Source organism: Aulonocara sp. 'chitande type north' Nkhata Bay, linkage group LG9 (assembly GCF_057382095.1).
Source record: "Aulonocara sp. 'chitande type north' Nkhata Bay isolate Kocher_YH1m ecotype deep benthic linkage group LG9, A_spYH_male_GT1.1, whole genome shotgun sequence".
Classification (NCBI taxonomy): domain Eukaryota; kingdom Metazoa; phylum Chordata; class Actinopteri; order Cichliformes; family Cichlidae; genus Aulonocara; species Aulonocara sp. 'chitande type north' Nkhata Bay.
Genome location: NC_141352.1, coordinates 12,290,770 through 12,306,242, shown reverse-complemented (window position 1 = coordinate 12,306,242; position 15,473 = coordinate 12,290,770). Strand labels below are relative to the sequence as shown.

The 15,473-nt window shown below is 37.8% G+C and overlaps 1 protein-coding gene across 2 annotated transcripts; it reads right to left on the bottom strand.

Annotated features, from left to right (window-relative positions):
- Window positions 1-9,979: 9,979 nt before the first annotated feature.
- LOC147321755 (myelin-associated glycoprotein-like) lies at window positions 9,980-14,286 on the bottom strand. Of its 2 annotated transcripts, XM_086305894.1 has the most exons (7): window positions 14,164-14,286; window positions 13,947-13,998; window positions 13,327-13,710; window positions 11,217-11,522; window positions 10,617-11,133; window positions 10,429-10,468; window positions 9,980-10,264 (listed from the first exon to the last, which is right to left on the bottom strand). In XM_086305894.1, the coding sequence occupies exons 2-7, from the start codon at window positions 13,993-13,995 to the stop codon at window positions 10,022-10,024; spliced, it is 1,539 nt and encodes a 512-aa protein (XP_086162020.1). In that variant the 5' UTR covers window positions 13,996-13,998; window positions 14,164-14,286; the 3' UTR covers window positions 9,980-10,021. The 2 variants fall into 2 exon arrangements, with proteins under 2 accessions (XP_086162020.1, XP_086162019.1); XM_086305893.1 differs by lacking the exon at window positions 14,164-14,286 and having other exon boundaries at window positions 13,947-14,025.
- Between the last annotated feature and the right edge of the window lie 1,187 nt (window positions 14,287-15,473).

The window sequence follows — 15,473 nt, the reverse complement described above, 5'->3', positions numbered from 1 at the left end:
TTAATTACCATAGATCATTAATAGGGAACAAAAAAAAGAGGAAAGGAGGATAAAGTGTCACTTCAGCAAAGCTGCTGGGAGACAGAAGTGTTCACACGTTTTTAACAAAAGGCTTAAAACACAAAACTCTAATATCAGTTACAACTGGTAAGATGATGAGTTTTACTTCTCACTGTTCACATTATGGTATGCTACTTTTGCTCTGTGGGACTGCAAAAATGTCTTTGTATTGATGGTATAAACCAGACTTTCACAGTCTACATCTTTACTGTTTTTTCTTCTTTTGTTCACTCCTAGGCTGATAAAAAATTCAAAGACATCCACTAACCACAAACACAGAACCCACTAGCTAAATAACTATTAGCTGATTTTTTTCCCTAGACAGTTGGTCAGCTGACTGAGAGAAACACCTGATGTCATCCACTTGGGTCATCATGAACGCTGAAGGAGATGTGCTCCATAGTCACACTTATATTTGTATTTCCTTAACTTACATCCCATGTTCTTTTTAAATCCAGCTTCCCTTTATGATTTAATGAGAAATTGGTAAAAACCATTGCTCAACTTATGTCTGGATGAAGGCAAATAATTCTGATGAAAAGGAAACTGACCCCGTAACTAATTGTAAGCATTTTGCCACTGAGTCGAGGGCTAATAAAAATAAGACCATGCGGTGTCCAGTGTAACTACGTGTGCAGCTGGTTATTCCATTGTGGACATCTGAAAGACTCATTGTGTAACTCAGGGTGTAAGCAGCAAGTCCTATATAGTAGACTGACTGTAAACATGAGGAATACATCTAAAATCCAAGCAGAAGGTAAGGCTAATAGTTATTTAGTTAGTGGGTTCTGTGTTTGTGGTTAGCGAATGTCTTTGGATTTTTTATCAGCCTAGGAGTGAACAAAAGAAGAAAAAACAGTAAAAAGTACAAAGTCTGGTTTATACCATCAATACAAAGACATTTTTGCAGTCCCACAGAGCAAAAGTAGCATACCATAATGTGAACAGTGAGAAGTAAAACTCATCATCTTACCAGTTGTAACTGATATTAGAGTTTTGTGTTTTAAGCCTTTTGTTAAAAACGTGTGAACACTTCTGTCTCCCAGCAGCTTTGCTGAAGTGACACTTTATCCTCCTTTCCTCTTTTTTTTTTTGTTCCCTATAAATGATCTATGGTAAAGATTTTGCCATAACCATTATGGATTTTGCAATATAAATATGCTCAAGAGTTTATCATATGTTTCACATCCAGCTAAAAACTTGAAAATATACATATATTTTTAAATCAGTAACTTTCCATATCAAGAGGAAAGGTTTTTGGACAACAAATGAGTCACGTTTTAAACCAGGTTTGAATAATCAAACAGACATTTATGAAGCGCAGGCTATAACAGACATGCTTACTGTGTGAAAGGTTGCAACCTATATGTCAGGTTGGGTATCAGACGCCACCTCTCTGGGGACATTACTGGGACAGTGGCGCGGCTGCCCCTCTGTTGGTCTTCCTTGGTCTCTTGTGTTCTGGGGGCCTCTGGATGTCTGGAGTTTTGATCTCCTCCATACCTGCTTCATACACTGGAGGACGGGGCTGTGGCTCCCCACACTCCCTAGCAGATCGTTACATGGAGAAACCTTTGGAATGCAAGCATGCTGATCCACACAGGTATGCACACAGGTGTACACATGGGTATTCACAGACGTGGACTACAGCTTTCTTGGCTGCTGCCTCAAAGCACACTGTGTGCTGTCTATCTTGCGTGCTGCACAATATCGTTTATTATTTAGTAACTATTGATATCTACTGCTAGCTGGTTTATTGTGATGGTGCTTTTTTTTTTTCTTATTATGTTGCTCTTTGTTGTTTGCTTTCTCTTCTGTTTTTTTTTCTCCATACAGGTGACCCAGGTGTTTTGTTTTTTTTGTTTGTTTGTTTTTTTTTCTTCCCCCCCCCCTTCTCACCGTCTCTTCTCCCCTTTGGTTTTCTGTCTCTCCCTCTCTTTCTTTCATTCTTTCTCCCTGTCCTATCCCCCAGTCATGTCTGTCCCGTTTGTAGCAACTGAAAATAGAATGAATTCTTTATAAATAAAATTATAATAAAGGTCAATCAAATGGACCAATATGGCAAGGCCATGATGATCCACTTGGTAAAATAAATCTGCTTGGCATCTTTCTTGGCCTTAAGACAACAATTCTGATGGCTATAGATCCGAACGGGACAAAAAAAAAAAAAAAAAAAAATGCACTGAGTGTGATGCAGTATGGCAACACTATTATGGGATATGCTGTGAATTTAGGTAACATTACTTAGCAGTAATGTGAGTTAATTTACTCAAGTGAAAGCTTTAAACATTAGCCTAATATATAACTAGCCAATTTAGGCTTTCTGGTTAACCCTCTCGGGTCGACGGACCCAGAGTATCTATTTCAACTTGGATCGAACGTGCGGACTTCAAACTATATACCAGTTTTTAAATTGTGTTGATAGGTCATGTAAATCTGAAGTTTTTTGGAGGGGGTTCTGAATAAAATAGTGGCGTTTACTCCGGGAAGAAACGGTATAAACGGCGTTTTCTATGGAGAGCGCTAGCAAACACGCTTTGCTTGTGAGTGAAAAAAGAGAAAGAAAAAACACTTCTTTCCTATTGGTGGAAAAATGTACCATTTCGACCAATCAAAAAATGACATGGCAACATGTGCCATTTGGTTACTTGGGAAGAGGTGGAAGTTTTAGGAGTGACCTGCGACAGAGAGAGAGTGAGCAAAAGAGAGAGAGAGAGTGTTTTGATACGTGAGAGATTTGTGATGTTTACCATGTTTGGAGTCTCAAGTTAGTGTGTTGTCTTGTGTAGTTAGTGTGTAGTGTAGTCGTTGTTTTGTTCTACTAGTGAACGTCACAGTTGCTGCAAAAAAGCCACCAAAGGCAGGTTGCAGTGTAAACGCTAGGTGACACACCTGCTGTCAGACCTGCAGGATTTATCCCTGTGCTGTTCTCATCTGTGTTATAGTGGACACAAACTATTTTTTGGAGTTGCATAAATAATTTGTGTGCCTTCTTATTTGATGCAGAACACCTGATTGTTCTGTAAATAGTTTGAAATGGTTATATAAAAAACGCCTTGGCCGTATCTTTAAGTAAATAGTACCATATAACTTTGTTATTTGCAAAACTTTTTTAAAAAAATGTACAATTTCTATTTGCATTTCAAGTTATGAAAATGTTCGTTAAACATGCTTGTGGTTTTTACAGTCAAAAATATCACTTTCTACTCGTATTTTAAATTTTGTCTGAATTTAAATAAATTGTGCTGATGCTGTTTGTCAAAATGAGAAAATAACAGATTGGCAAGATAAACCGTTTTTAAAGGTGAACTATAGAGGCAAAATCAAAAGTAGTCAAAAACGGCCAGTTATACCCTGGACCCCAGAGGGTTAAAGGCTAAAAGTAAAGTTGTCACCAAGTACTGTTTATATTTGTGTTTATTGCTGCAGCTTTTTTGAGTATTAACTTGGTGCCTTTGGGTGAAACAATGGTAATATGAGGGTATAGCCACTTGTTTCTGTGCTACCAAAGTTCCCCGGCTTTCATTCAAAATATGTTTCTAGTCAGCACCTGCACATTAAACTACTTAAACATTATAAATGTCTTCAAGCTCACACTGAGGCCTGTGGGGCACAATCAGCCACTCAGACAGTACACACATTTATATGTGTATTTGTACATGAATATTTCATACTTTAAGGCTTTCTGTTTATTTAAGGGAGATAAACAAGATACATTGGAATTGTACATAATAATATCACAGATGATAAATTCAATAGATTTTAAGTAGATGCTTGTGCATCCTTAAAGTCTTATATGTTGAACTGAACTATGTGATCTGTCCAAAGCCTCCCAGTCAGTGCTGTTCTCCATGTTCTCCTGTCTGACTGTACATGATGTTATTAGCACAAACACTTCAAAGGTGATCATTTAGGACTCCAGCAATAATACAGACAGCAATGTAGTTAGCAATAGAACAGTTTTATTGGGAATTAACTTAAAAAACAAACAAACAAACATATGTCTCCTATTTTTTGTCACACAGGAAAGAAGCATCAGTATCTGATGAGAAAACGCATTTATTTAGTTTTTTTTTTCAACAGGAGAAGAAAATCTCTAACAGTTGATTTGTTCACATTTTCACATCTTAACTTTTAAGTGAAATGTGCATTTTGAGTTTATACACTATGTATATAAGAGGACCGTTTCCTTTTGCAGTATTTTTGTGTGGTGCATTTTTAACAAAAGGGGAACAAAGGAACAAAGTTCACCTAGGATGATTTGTTTAAATGGCCTTACTGAGGTGATGCAAATTGAAACATGCATTTTAACGGGGGGGGGGGGGGGGGCTGGAAAAGCTTGAAAAGGGACGTTGAATCCTGAAAAAGGCATATGAACCCTGACAGTCTGATGCATAATGGCATCAGCTGTCCTCTCTTTAACAAAAAGCGAGCCGGCTCGTGAAAAAATACAAAAGCAAATGGCAGAGGCGCACAAAGCTGAAAACTAAACTATTACCTATACTGGGTGAACTAGGACTAGACTTGAGAAACATGAACATGATGAGACTTGAGAATTCCAGTGACATGACACAAATAAAAACAGATAAACAAAGGGAGACAGAAGATTGAAATACACAGAGGGATAATGGGGGAAGTGGAAACAGCCATTACAAAATAAACATGATGACACAAGGGAAGCAAAATGAAACACACTGGACATGGAACACAAGAATGTCAAAATAAAAGAGAGGCATAGACTGGGAAACGTGAGCTTGACACAAGTGTTGAGTGCAGAGTGCAGAAAAAACTCAAACGAAGCTGCAGCATGTGTAGGTTTTTGATTGATTGATTGATTGAATCTTTATTTTGAACATGTTGAAAAAGTATAAAAAAAAATAGAATTAAAAGAGACAAATGAACAAAGCAAACAAAAGGAAAATGAGCAACCACAACTCCAAATAACGTCCATGTTCAAAAAGGAGCAGGAAGAAGCATAAGCTTATTTAATCCCACCCCTTTTCCACTATCTAGTATCAATAGACTACAGAAATACCTCCTTGTAATTACATTATATGTTATGTGTAATTTTTTTTTTTTTTTTTTTTAATATATACACATATATGTTTCTATCTATCCATACCTACGTATATACACACATACGCACATATACACATTTTCAATAACCCCATTAACACCTGAAGGATACACAACCTACAATTTTATATATATTTAATATATATAAAAAAAAAAAAAACACCCAGCACGCCCCTGCGGGCGGTTTATCCTTCAAGCTCGGGTCCTCTACCAGAGGCCTGGGAGCTTGAGGGTCCTGCGCAGTATCTTAGCTGTTCCCAGGACTGCGCTCTTCTGGACAGAGATCTCCGATGTTATTCCCGGGATCTGCTGGAGCCACTCGCCTAGCTTGGGAGTCACCGCACCTAGTGCTCCGATTACCACGGGGACCACCGTTACCTTCACCCTCCACATCCTCTCGAGCTCTTCTCTGAGCCCTTGGTATTTCTCCAGCTTCTCGTGTTCCTTCTTCCTGATATTGCTGTCATTCGGAACCGCTACATCGATCACTACGGCCGTCTTCTTCTGTTTGTCTACCACCACTATGTCCGGTTGGTTAGCCACCACCATTTTGTCCGTCTGTATCTGGAAGTCCCACAGGATCTTAGCTCGGTCATTCTCCACCACCCTTGGGGGCATCTCCCATTTTGACCTCGGGACTTCTAGGTTATACTCGGCACAGATGTTCCTGTACACTATGCCGGCCACTTGGTTATGGCGTTCCATGTATGCCTTGCCTGCTAGCATCTTGCACCCTGCTGTTATGTGCTGGATTGTCTCTGGGGCATCTTTACACAGCCTGCACCTGGGGTCTTGCCTGGTGTGATAGACCCCAGCCTCTATGGATCTTGTACTCAGAGCTTGTTCTTGTGCTGCCATGATTAGTGCCTCTGTGCTGTCTTTCAGTCCAGCTTTGTCCAGCCACTGGTAGGATTTCTGGATATCAGCCACCTCCTCTATCTGCCGGTGGTACATACCGTGCAGGGGCCTGTCCTTCCATGATGGTTCCTCGTCTCCCTCCTCTTTCTTGGGTTTCTGCTGCCTGAGGTATTCACTGAGCACTCGGTCAGTTGGGGCCATCTTCCCAATGTATTCTTGGATGTTCCTTGTCTCATCCTGGACTGTGGTGCTGACACTCACCAGTCCCCGGCCCCCTTCCTTCCGCTTAGCGTACAGCCTCAGGGTGCTGGACTTGGGGTGAAACCCTCCATGCATGGTCAGGAGCTTTCTTGTCTTTATGTCAGTGGCTTCTATCTCCTCCTTTGGCCAGCCTATTACCCCAGCAGGGTACCTGATCACGGGCAGGGCGTATGTGTTGATGGCCCGGATCTTGTTCTTACCATTCAGCTGACTCCTCAGGACTTGCCTGACCCTCTGCAGGTACTTGGTGGTTGCAGCCTTTCTAGCGGCCTCTTCATGGTTCCCATTTGCCTGCGGGATCCCCAGGTACTTGTAACTGTCCTCTATGTCTGCAATGTTGCCTTCTGGTAGTTCAATCCCCTCAGTTCTGACTACCTTCCCTCTCTTTGTTACCATCCGACTACACTTCTCCAGTCCGAACGACATTCCAATGTCATTGCTGTATAGCCTGGTAGTGTGGATCAGTGAATCGATGTCTCGTTCACTCTTGGCATACAGCTTGATGTCATCCATGTACAGGAGGTGGCTGACAACTGCTCCGTTCCGTAGTCGGTATCCGTAGCCAGTCTTGTTAATGATCTCACTGAGGGGGTTCAGGCCTATGCAGAACAGCAGTGGGGACAGAGCATCTCCTTGGTAGATCCCGCACTTGATGGTAACTTGTGCTATGGGCTTGGAGTTGGCCTCTAGTGTTGTACGCCACATCCCCATTGATATATATATATACACATATATATACACACACATACATACACACACATATACATATATATATATACACATATACACATACACATACACACATATACACATACATACATACATATACACATACATATATACCCATACCAACAAACCCGTGCATGCGCACACACATGAAAATATTAGACAAGAACACCCTATCAAATCTCTACCTTTTCCCTGTACCCTGTAAAAACCATATCCTTAAACCGCTTTTTAAACTGCGCCATGCTTGGACATTGCTTCATATCTTTACTTAGTCTGTTCCACAGCTTCACTCCACACACAGAGATGCAAAAACTTTTTAATGTTGTACGGATACGAGGATGTTTTAAATTTAATTCCCCCCTCAAATTGTATCCCCGTTCCCTTTTAGAAAACATTTTTAGAATATTGTCAGGAAGCAGGTTATTTATTGCTTTATATATAATTTGTGCTGTGAGAAAATGAACCAGATCTGTGAATTTTAGAATTTTTGATTTTAAGAATAGTGGATTTGTATGATCTCTGTAACCAGTTTTATGGATTATCCTTATGGCCCTTTTTTGTAATATAAAGATTGATGATAGCGAACATTTGTAAGTATTGCCCCAAACCTCTGCACAGTAATTCAAATACGGTGCAATCAGGGAACAATAGAGAATGTGGAGTGATTTGTGGTCCAGAATGTGTTTTACTTTACTCAAGATTGAGACACTTCTTGAAATTTTGTTATGTATATGATTTATATGAGACTTCCAGTTTAATTTATCATCTATAATCACACCAAGAAACTTATGTTCAAGAACTCTTTCAATTTCCACACCATCTACATGAATCTGCACTTGTGCATTTCTAAGGGAATTCCCAAATAAGATAATTTTAGTTGTACTTAGATTTAGCGATAGTTTGTTCCTGTTAAACCATTTTTTAATTTTGCAAATTTCTGAAGTAATTGTATCCAGCAGCTCCTTTAGATTCCCCCCAGAACAAAAAATATTTGTGTCATCTGCAAATAATACTAATTTTAATATTTCAGATGCCTTACAAATATCATTTATATAAATAATAAATAATTTTGGACCCAGTACAGAGCCTTGTGGAACACCACAAGCAATGTCCAAGCATGATGAGGAATGGACACCCAGCTTCACAAATTGTTTCCGGTCACTTAAATAATTTTTCACCCCTTGCAGTACAACCCCCCTAATCCCATACCGTTCCAGTTTATTAATTAATATGTCATGATTGATTGTGTCGAATGCTTTCTTGAGATCCAGAAATACTCCAGCTGCATACTGTTTCTGATCTATAGCATTCGTAATCTCCTCAATTGATTCGATTAATGCCAGAGATGTTGATCTTTTTGATCTGAATCCATATTGACTGTCAGAGAGTAATTTATATTTATCTAAGAATTTGTCTAATCGTTTATTAAACAGGTTTTCTAGGATTTTGGAGAATTGTGGTAGTAAAGAAACAGGCCTGTAATTTGTGAAGTGGCGTCTATCCCCGGTTTTATACAGCGGCACAACTTTAGCTATTTTCATTTTGTTTGGCACTTTTCCCGTCTGAAATGATAAGTTGCAAATATATGTTAGAGGTCCTACAATTCCTTCAATGACCTTCTTGACGATTTTCATGTCAATATCATTACAATCAGTGGATGTTTTATATTTACACATGTGTACAATGTCAATTATTTCTTTTTCCTCCACTGATGTGAGGAACATTGAGTTAGGGTTCTTATCAATCAGGTTTTCACTACAGTCTACTGATGGCAGTGACTCAGGAATTTGTTCTGCCAGTTTTGGTCCAATATTTACAAAATAATGATTAAAGCTGTTGACCTTATCAGCAGTGTTTTCCATAATATTGCCATTATCGATAAAGTATTGTGGATAACTTTGTTGTCCAGAATTATTTTTAATGATACCGTTTAAAACATCCCATATTCCTTTCATATTATGTTTATTGTTGTTCAATATTTTACTATAATACTCCTTTCTACATACACGTATAATATTGGTCAACTTATTTTTGTATTTTTTATATTTATTTTCAGCTTCTTTTGTTCTTTGTTTTAGGTATTCCCTATAGAGTGTATTTTTCTTTTTACATGCATTTTGTAAACCCTTAGTGAGCCATGGTCTATCTGAATATTTGTGCTTTCTGTTGTATTTTATTGTTGGACAGTTTTTATCGTACAACTCCATGAATATTCTTAAAAATATGCCATATGCAATATCAATATCAGCTTCTTTGTACACCTTGTCCCAGTCCTGATTTAATAGATCGTTCTTAAATGCAGTCATAGTTTCTTCTGTCCTTACACGTCTGTATCTCAGTTGTTCTTCATGCTGATTTTTCTTATAATTAGTGTCATAAACTGCAAAAACTGGTAGGTGATCACTGATGTCATTAATTAATATTCCGCTCACAATGTTGTTTTCCATATTGTTAGTGAAAATATTGTCAAGTAAGGTGGCACAATGTGGTGTAATTCTGCTAGGCCTGGTTATTTTAGGATGTAAACTCAAACTGTACATAGTGTTTAGGAATTCGTCGGTCATTTTATGCTTTTTTGGATTCAACAGGTCAATATTAAAATCACCACAGATAAACATAACTTTTTGATTTGTTTTAGAGAATATTTCCTCTATGAAGTCATTAAATACTTGAATACTAGAGCCAGGTGTTCTATATATACAGCTAATTATTACATTTTTTTCTTTTTCCTTATAAATTTCAATTGTTATACATTCTAGTAAATTATCAATTACAGTTGTCATACTTTCTACCACATGCATGTTTCAATTTGATTTTCAGTTTTACAGAACAGAATCGGCTGACATGTGAAACCAGTTCCTTATTGAAGTGCTGAAACTTCTGCTTATTCAGATTTTTCATGAACACAAGAAAATGAAAACAGAACATGAAAAGTTGCAGGGTGTTGTTTCTTTGTCATCACTGAACTGTGAAACTGACCCACAGAAAGGCTCCATGTGTGCATGTCGACGCTGAAGTAATGTCATTTTACAACATTTTAAATTTTCTTCACCTCACTATAGACTTCCTCCTGGACATGAGGACTCTGTGTTAAGTTGTTTTCTGGCTTGCTGATTTGCACCTGTGCGTACTCTGTGTCCTGCTCCTGTCCTCTGTCCTGCACTGAGTCAGAGGATGCTTGATGCTTGGAAATGTTAATCTCACTATAATGGATGTTTTCTTCAACTTCCTCTGTTTTACTTCCTGGTTCTTCAACAACCTGCTTTTCATTTATTTGAATCTATGGAATTAAAATAATAGAATATTCCTTAAGCTGACTCTGTTATTTTTTTGTTACATTAAATGATCAGACTGCTCTGACAAAGATGCTACTGTAAATAATCACTAGAACAGTCAGTTATCCTGCAGATAGATTTTTGTTTTGTTTTGTTTTAATTCCCTTACCTGAGTCTGTTGTTGTCTTTGATGCTTTGATTTTAACCAGCTGGAAGACACAAGAGGCTGTTAAATTAACTCTACTAAATATAATTGTGAATAAAGTTAATCTGTTGGAAAACAGATATTTTAATTTGCAGATAAAATATCTTTGACACTAACAGTATGTGTTTTCTACTTTCATGTGTGATACTTACCAAACAAAGATTATCAAGCAGAGTAAGATTAAGAGTAAAATGATCCCAATAATTACGCCAATATGTTGCCACAGTTTGTCTGTTGAAGCACAGAAATCATGAAGTAACAAAAAAAAAAAGATTTTATGTTGACATATTGATTCAGGCTGTGCTTCGTTACTACTTGAAGTAGTTTTTTTAAATGAAAGATATAATAGATACAAAAAAGTTTTAAAAAAATGATGGGAGCACATACTTTCCTCTTTAGGCAATGGGCCTTTAACAGTCATGTTAATCTCTGCTGATGTCTGATTACCCAGATCATTAGTGGCCACACAGTAATAAACTCCTCCATCTGTTACATTGAAGCTGTAAATCTCTCCTTCAGATACTTTCACAGCTCCATCTCTGCTCTTCTTGAACCAGGTGAAGCTGCTGACTGGAGGTTTGGCTCTGCTGGAGCAGGTCAGGTTCACCCAGCTGCCTGCTGACACCAAACATGTTGGACTGATGGATGCTGAGGTGTCTTTAGGAGCATCTGGAGAGAAAAAAGAAAGAGATATCCCATACATCATTTTGTCCTTTAAGATTCAGTTCAACAACAAACTCTGATTGTCTTACATGAAACACTGAGAGTCTCTTCTGTCTCTGCTGTCTTGGTGTCGTTTCCTTGGTTCACAGGATATCTGGCAGAGCAGCTGATCTTCTTTCCATCATGTGTGTCTGACAGAGTGATGTTCTGCTGGATTTTAGTTGTAAAGCTTCCATCTGTGTTTTCCTCTATTTTGCTGTGAGAGTCTTGTTGGAGATTCCAGGTGAGTTGAGGAGGGGAGTGTGGACAGGGAGTGAGAGCTGAGCAGGTTATAGTGACAGACTCCTTCTCCTTCAGATCACCTGAGATTGTAATATTGGGCCTCCAAGGAGAATCTGTGGTTTCACATTAAACACAGTTTGTAAACTAATAATACCGTCAAGAAACAGATGAAGATCAGCCACAACAATGGATTAAAAACCAAAGTGAGGTATTGTCCTCCTTCCTGAAATCCTGCATATTTGTCTCACTTAAAAGTTTCGGATTAAAATTCAGTTTAATATTAGACAAAGATAACCTGAGTAAAAGATGGTGGTGGTTGTGTTATGGTCTGTGACTCAAAAAAATAAAAAGTAAAAAAAAAAACCCTGAATGAAGGTGACGTTTATCACGTGAAATCCAAAATTAAATGTAATGCTTTGATTTTAAACAAGTTGTTCATGCTTGGAAAATGTAGCTGAATTAAAATTATTAAGCAAAGAAGAGGGAACCAAAATTCTTCAATAGCACTGTGAATGACTCATTACCAGCTATCAAAAACACTTGCAGTTCTTGCTGCCAAGACATTTAAGTATTAACACAGGGGCTTGGATAACATTTTTCCTTAAAAATAAAATCATCATTCAAAAACTGCAATTTTTATTCAGTCTTTGTCTTATCATAAAATATTATTTCAGTTGAAACATGCAGAAGTGACAAATATGCAAATGCCGTTTTAGTTTTTAATCACTAACAGACAGGATTCTTCCTTTTATGTCCCCTGTAAGTGCAGGAAAGGTTGGGGAAGAGATGTAGAGAGAGACTTGTGTCAAGACGTTAGTTTGTTGAACAGTAACTTGTGAAATTTCCATGGAAACCAGACTATTTATGTCACGGTACTGGGTACCGTGTGTATGTTGTTAATGTGTCATTTTGTATTAATTTGTGTTCTAGTTTCAGTTTAGCTCATCCAGTCAATTTCTAGGTTGCCATTAGTCCTTTGTTTCTTAATTTCTTTGTGTCATCTTTCCCTGTGTTAAAACTCCCCTTGTTGTTTATTGTGTGTTATTGGTCATGTTTCTTGCCTGTCTGGTTAATGTTGTCAAGTTTGTGTCATGCCTGCGTCTTGTCATGTTTTCCTGTTTATTGTGAAAGTCCAGTTTCCATGTCTTTGTGTTTTTGGTTTACATTTCCTGTGCATCATTATGTTCATCCTAGTCAGCTATTTCCTCATGTGTCTCCACTCCCCCTAATCACATTATGTGTATATTTAAGTCCTTTGTCTCTTAATGTTTTTTGTCAGGTCGTCTGTTATCTTTGCCACAGGTTTTACAGTTTTACCCTCATTGTTTCAGCGTGTTTCATAGCATCCCTAGTTACTCTGTATTCATAGTATTTCATAATCTTTTCACAGAGTGTCATTGTCTTTTAGTTTATACAGTGTTCATAGTCCCCTTAGTTTTCCCAGTTTCAGTGTGTCTCTAGAGTTGTTCTCATGCCATCAGCCACAATAAAGGCTCGCTTTATTTTTGGAAACATAGTTCTGTCTTCACCGTGTCTGCTTTTGGATCTACCTCATCTACACACCAGCACACCCTGCCGTGACAATTTAAACATAACAAAAAATCATAAATATGCTTTTAAACAGTGACTTTTTCTTTGTATGCAGGATTTCTTCTCTTTTGTTTTTTATTTTATTTTTTTTTCTGTCTTTACTACAGTTTTTTTTACTGATTCCCAATTTTACTGCTCACAATAAAGACCCCAGAAGACTAATTATTGTCCTGAGCCGCCTTAATTTTCCGAGTTTCCAGCTAAACACAAAACACTTAAATGTGCTCATTTCTGTTACATTTGTTCATAATTTCTTTTTTAGTTGTTTCGAATAAAAGCTGCAGCTGATTATACTTTGTTTATAGAAATTAGAGGAAACTTTCTTACCTTTAATTGTTATTTGAAGAGGATCACAAACAGCTGTTGCCATGAACGCTGAGTTCATAATTCTGAAGTAGTATGTGTTTGTATAATTTGTGATTAAATTGGAAAACAGAGTGGTGCAGTTTCTCTGTGTCAGGTTTCCTGTAATATTCATTGGATAGATGTTAAATGTCACACTGCTGTTGAAGATCACGTTTTCTGGATGACTTTTCAAATCAGTATGATTATTTTTAATCCACACTGCAAACACAGGTCTTGTGCTGTCAAACTTTTCTGTTCCAGCATCACTAAAGTTACATGGGATTTGTAAACAAGATCCACTCAGAGCCTCCATCTCTGTTGGTGCAGTGATGAACAGGTGTGTGTTTGGACAAGCAGCCACAGTGCCTGAAAAACAGAATATCATGAAAATATAGAAATGTAGATAAAGAGAAAATCCATGATGAACAATCTGACTTTAAGAGTCGTGGGTTTGCTTTTTATCTCTTGTTCTTTCAACATCCTCAGATACTTGACTTTGTCAAGTATCTGTCAGTATCTGACAAAGTCATTTTCTTGACTTTGTCAAGTATCTGTCTGCTCTGATCTAACAGACTGTAAATGACTGAAATGAGATGGCTCACTTGGAATAATGAGGAAACTCAGTAGCATGATGTCTGTCATAAAACCCATCACCTGGAAAAACATGAAGAAAAGAATCATTACACAAATAAGACACAAAAACAGGAACTTGCCTCATTTTGTAAAGCACATACAAAACAAAAACTAAAAAAATCAAATAAAGCCTTTTTTTTTCATTGCAATGCACAAAATTAATAAACTGAATGAATGTTTTCTTACCAAATGATCAGTCTGCTACACAGGAGAGACGACAACGTAAAAGTCAGTGTGTGATTTTAGCAGTGCGAGTGAAACACTTCTCTGTTTAGATGTTGTAATGTCAAAGCAAACAGACCTGTGATAATTTTGGTTTTCTGTTGTTCGTTAATCGGTCAGTCTGCTTTTTATGTTCCCATCATGCACTCTGTTGACACTTCAGATGCTGCCACTCCCACCTGCCTGTAGATTCACCTGACACTCCACTCACATGCAAACATATTCCTCATTCTCTCAGTAGTTCCCTTCCATGTACGCCTCCCTTGGCTTTGTCTGTTCTGAGTTTTTTGAGACTGACCTTAGTGTCCGTGTGTTTGTTTTATTTTATTTGCTAAATAAGGACATTTCATTTTTATTTGTATCTAAAAATATTTTAGAAAAAATGGGGGGGGGGGGTTCTTACAGCAACAGAATAATTGCCAAACAGCTATTACCCAAAAACATAGTATCTACATGGTGTACACTGTATTTTCCACACAAAAAAGAAAGAAAGGAAAATAGAGGACAAAAGTGGCATGCCTTAAAAAAAATCTGCAGCACTTTCACAAAAGATTGCCAAATTAATGTCCATGTGGCAGGGGTGTGGTCTCTAGCCTGCTGCTGCTGAGTGTATGGGGCACTGCTGGGATGTCAAAGTGGACAGGTGATTTTGATGGGATTAGTGACTCTCTTCCCTTTTTATAGTGACAGAGGAGACTGGCAAGAGGTGAGTGTATAAGTATAACAATCAAATCATTTTCATTCTACTTATGTTGTGTAAATATCGACACCAAGTTCTTTTAATTCCTCAGAGGCATTCGATGGAAGACAAAACACTGCTCAGTTGACCATTTAACTCTTTATTTCTCTTTCATACTACTTCTAGACGGGAGATGCGTCCTGCATGACACACTGCCACGGATCTCAAAATGTTGGTGTGCCCCTAAAAGTTTTATTACAGAAGCTCTCTCATTCTAGTCTAAAAAACAGTGTCCCATTAACTTTCCACTAGAGATGGTCCCCTCTTATCTGCATTTTCCCAGGCAAGCATGAGTGAGAGTCTGCAGCTTTGTACTCACGAGGACACATGTTCACATGCCTTTTTTTTTCAGGGCTGTGTACTTAATACTACACTTTATAACTATATAACACTTATTAATAAAAAAGCATAGCATTATTGAGGCACTGCAAATTATTTAATCCCAACAGTTGCTAACCTACTCTGAGCTAATACTGATTGTGATGGACCGAGTTGAAAAACAGGAGGAGCCCAGGAATTATTAGAAAAATATAGT

Coding starts and splice junctions, on each gene's coding strand:
- LOC147321755 (XM_086305893.1), bottom strand. CDS start 14,025: ATGATTCTTTTCTTCATGTTTTTCCAGGTGATGGGTTTTATGACAGAC. Junction 13,711..13,946: donor GAGTTTCCTCATTATTCCAA/GTGAGCCATCTC, acceptor TCTGTTTTTCAG/GCACTGTGGCTGCTTGTCCA. Junction 11,134..11,216: donor AGAGACTCTCAGTGTTTCAT/GTAAGACAATCA, acceptor TTTTCTCTCCAG/ATGCTCCTAAAGACACCTCA.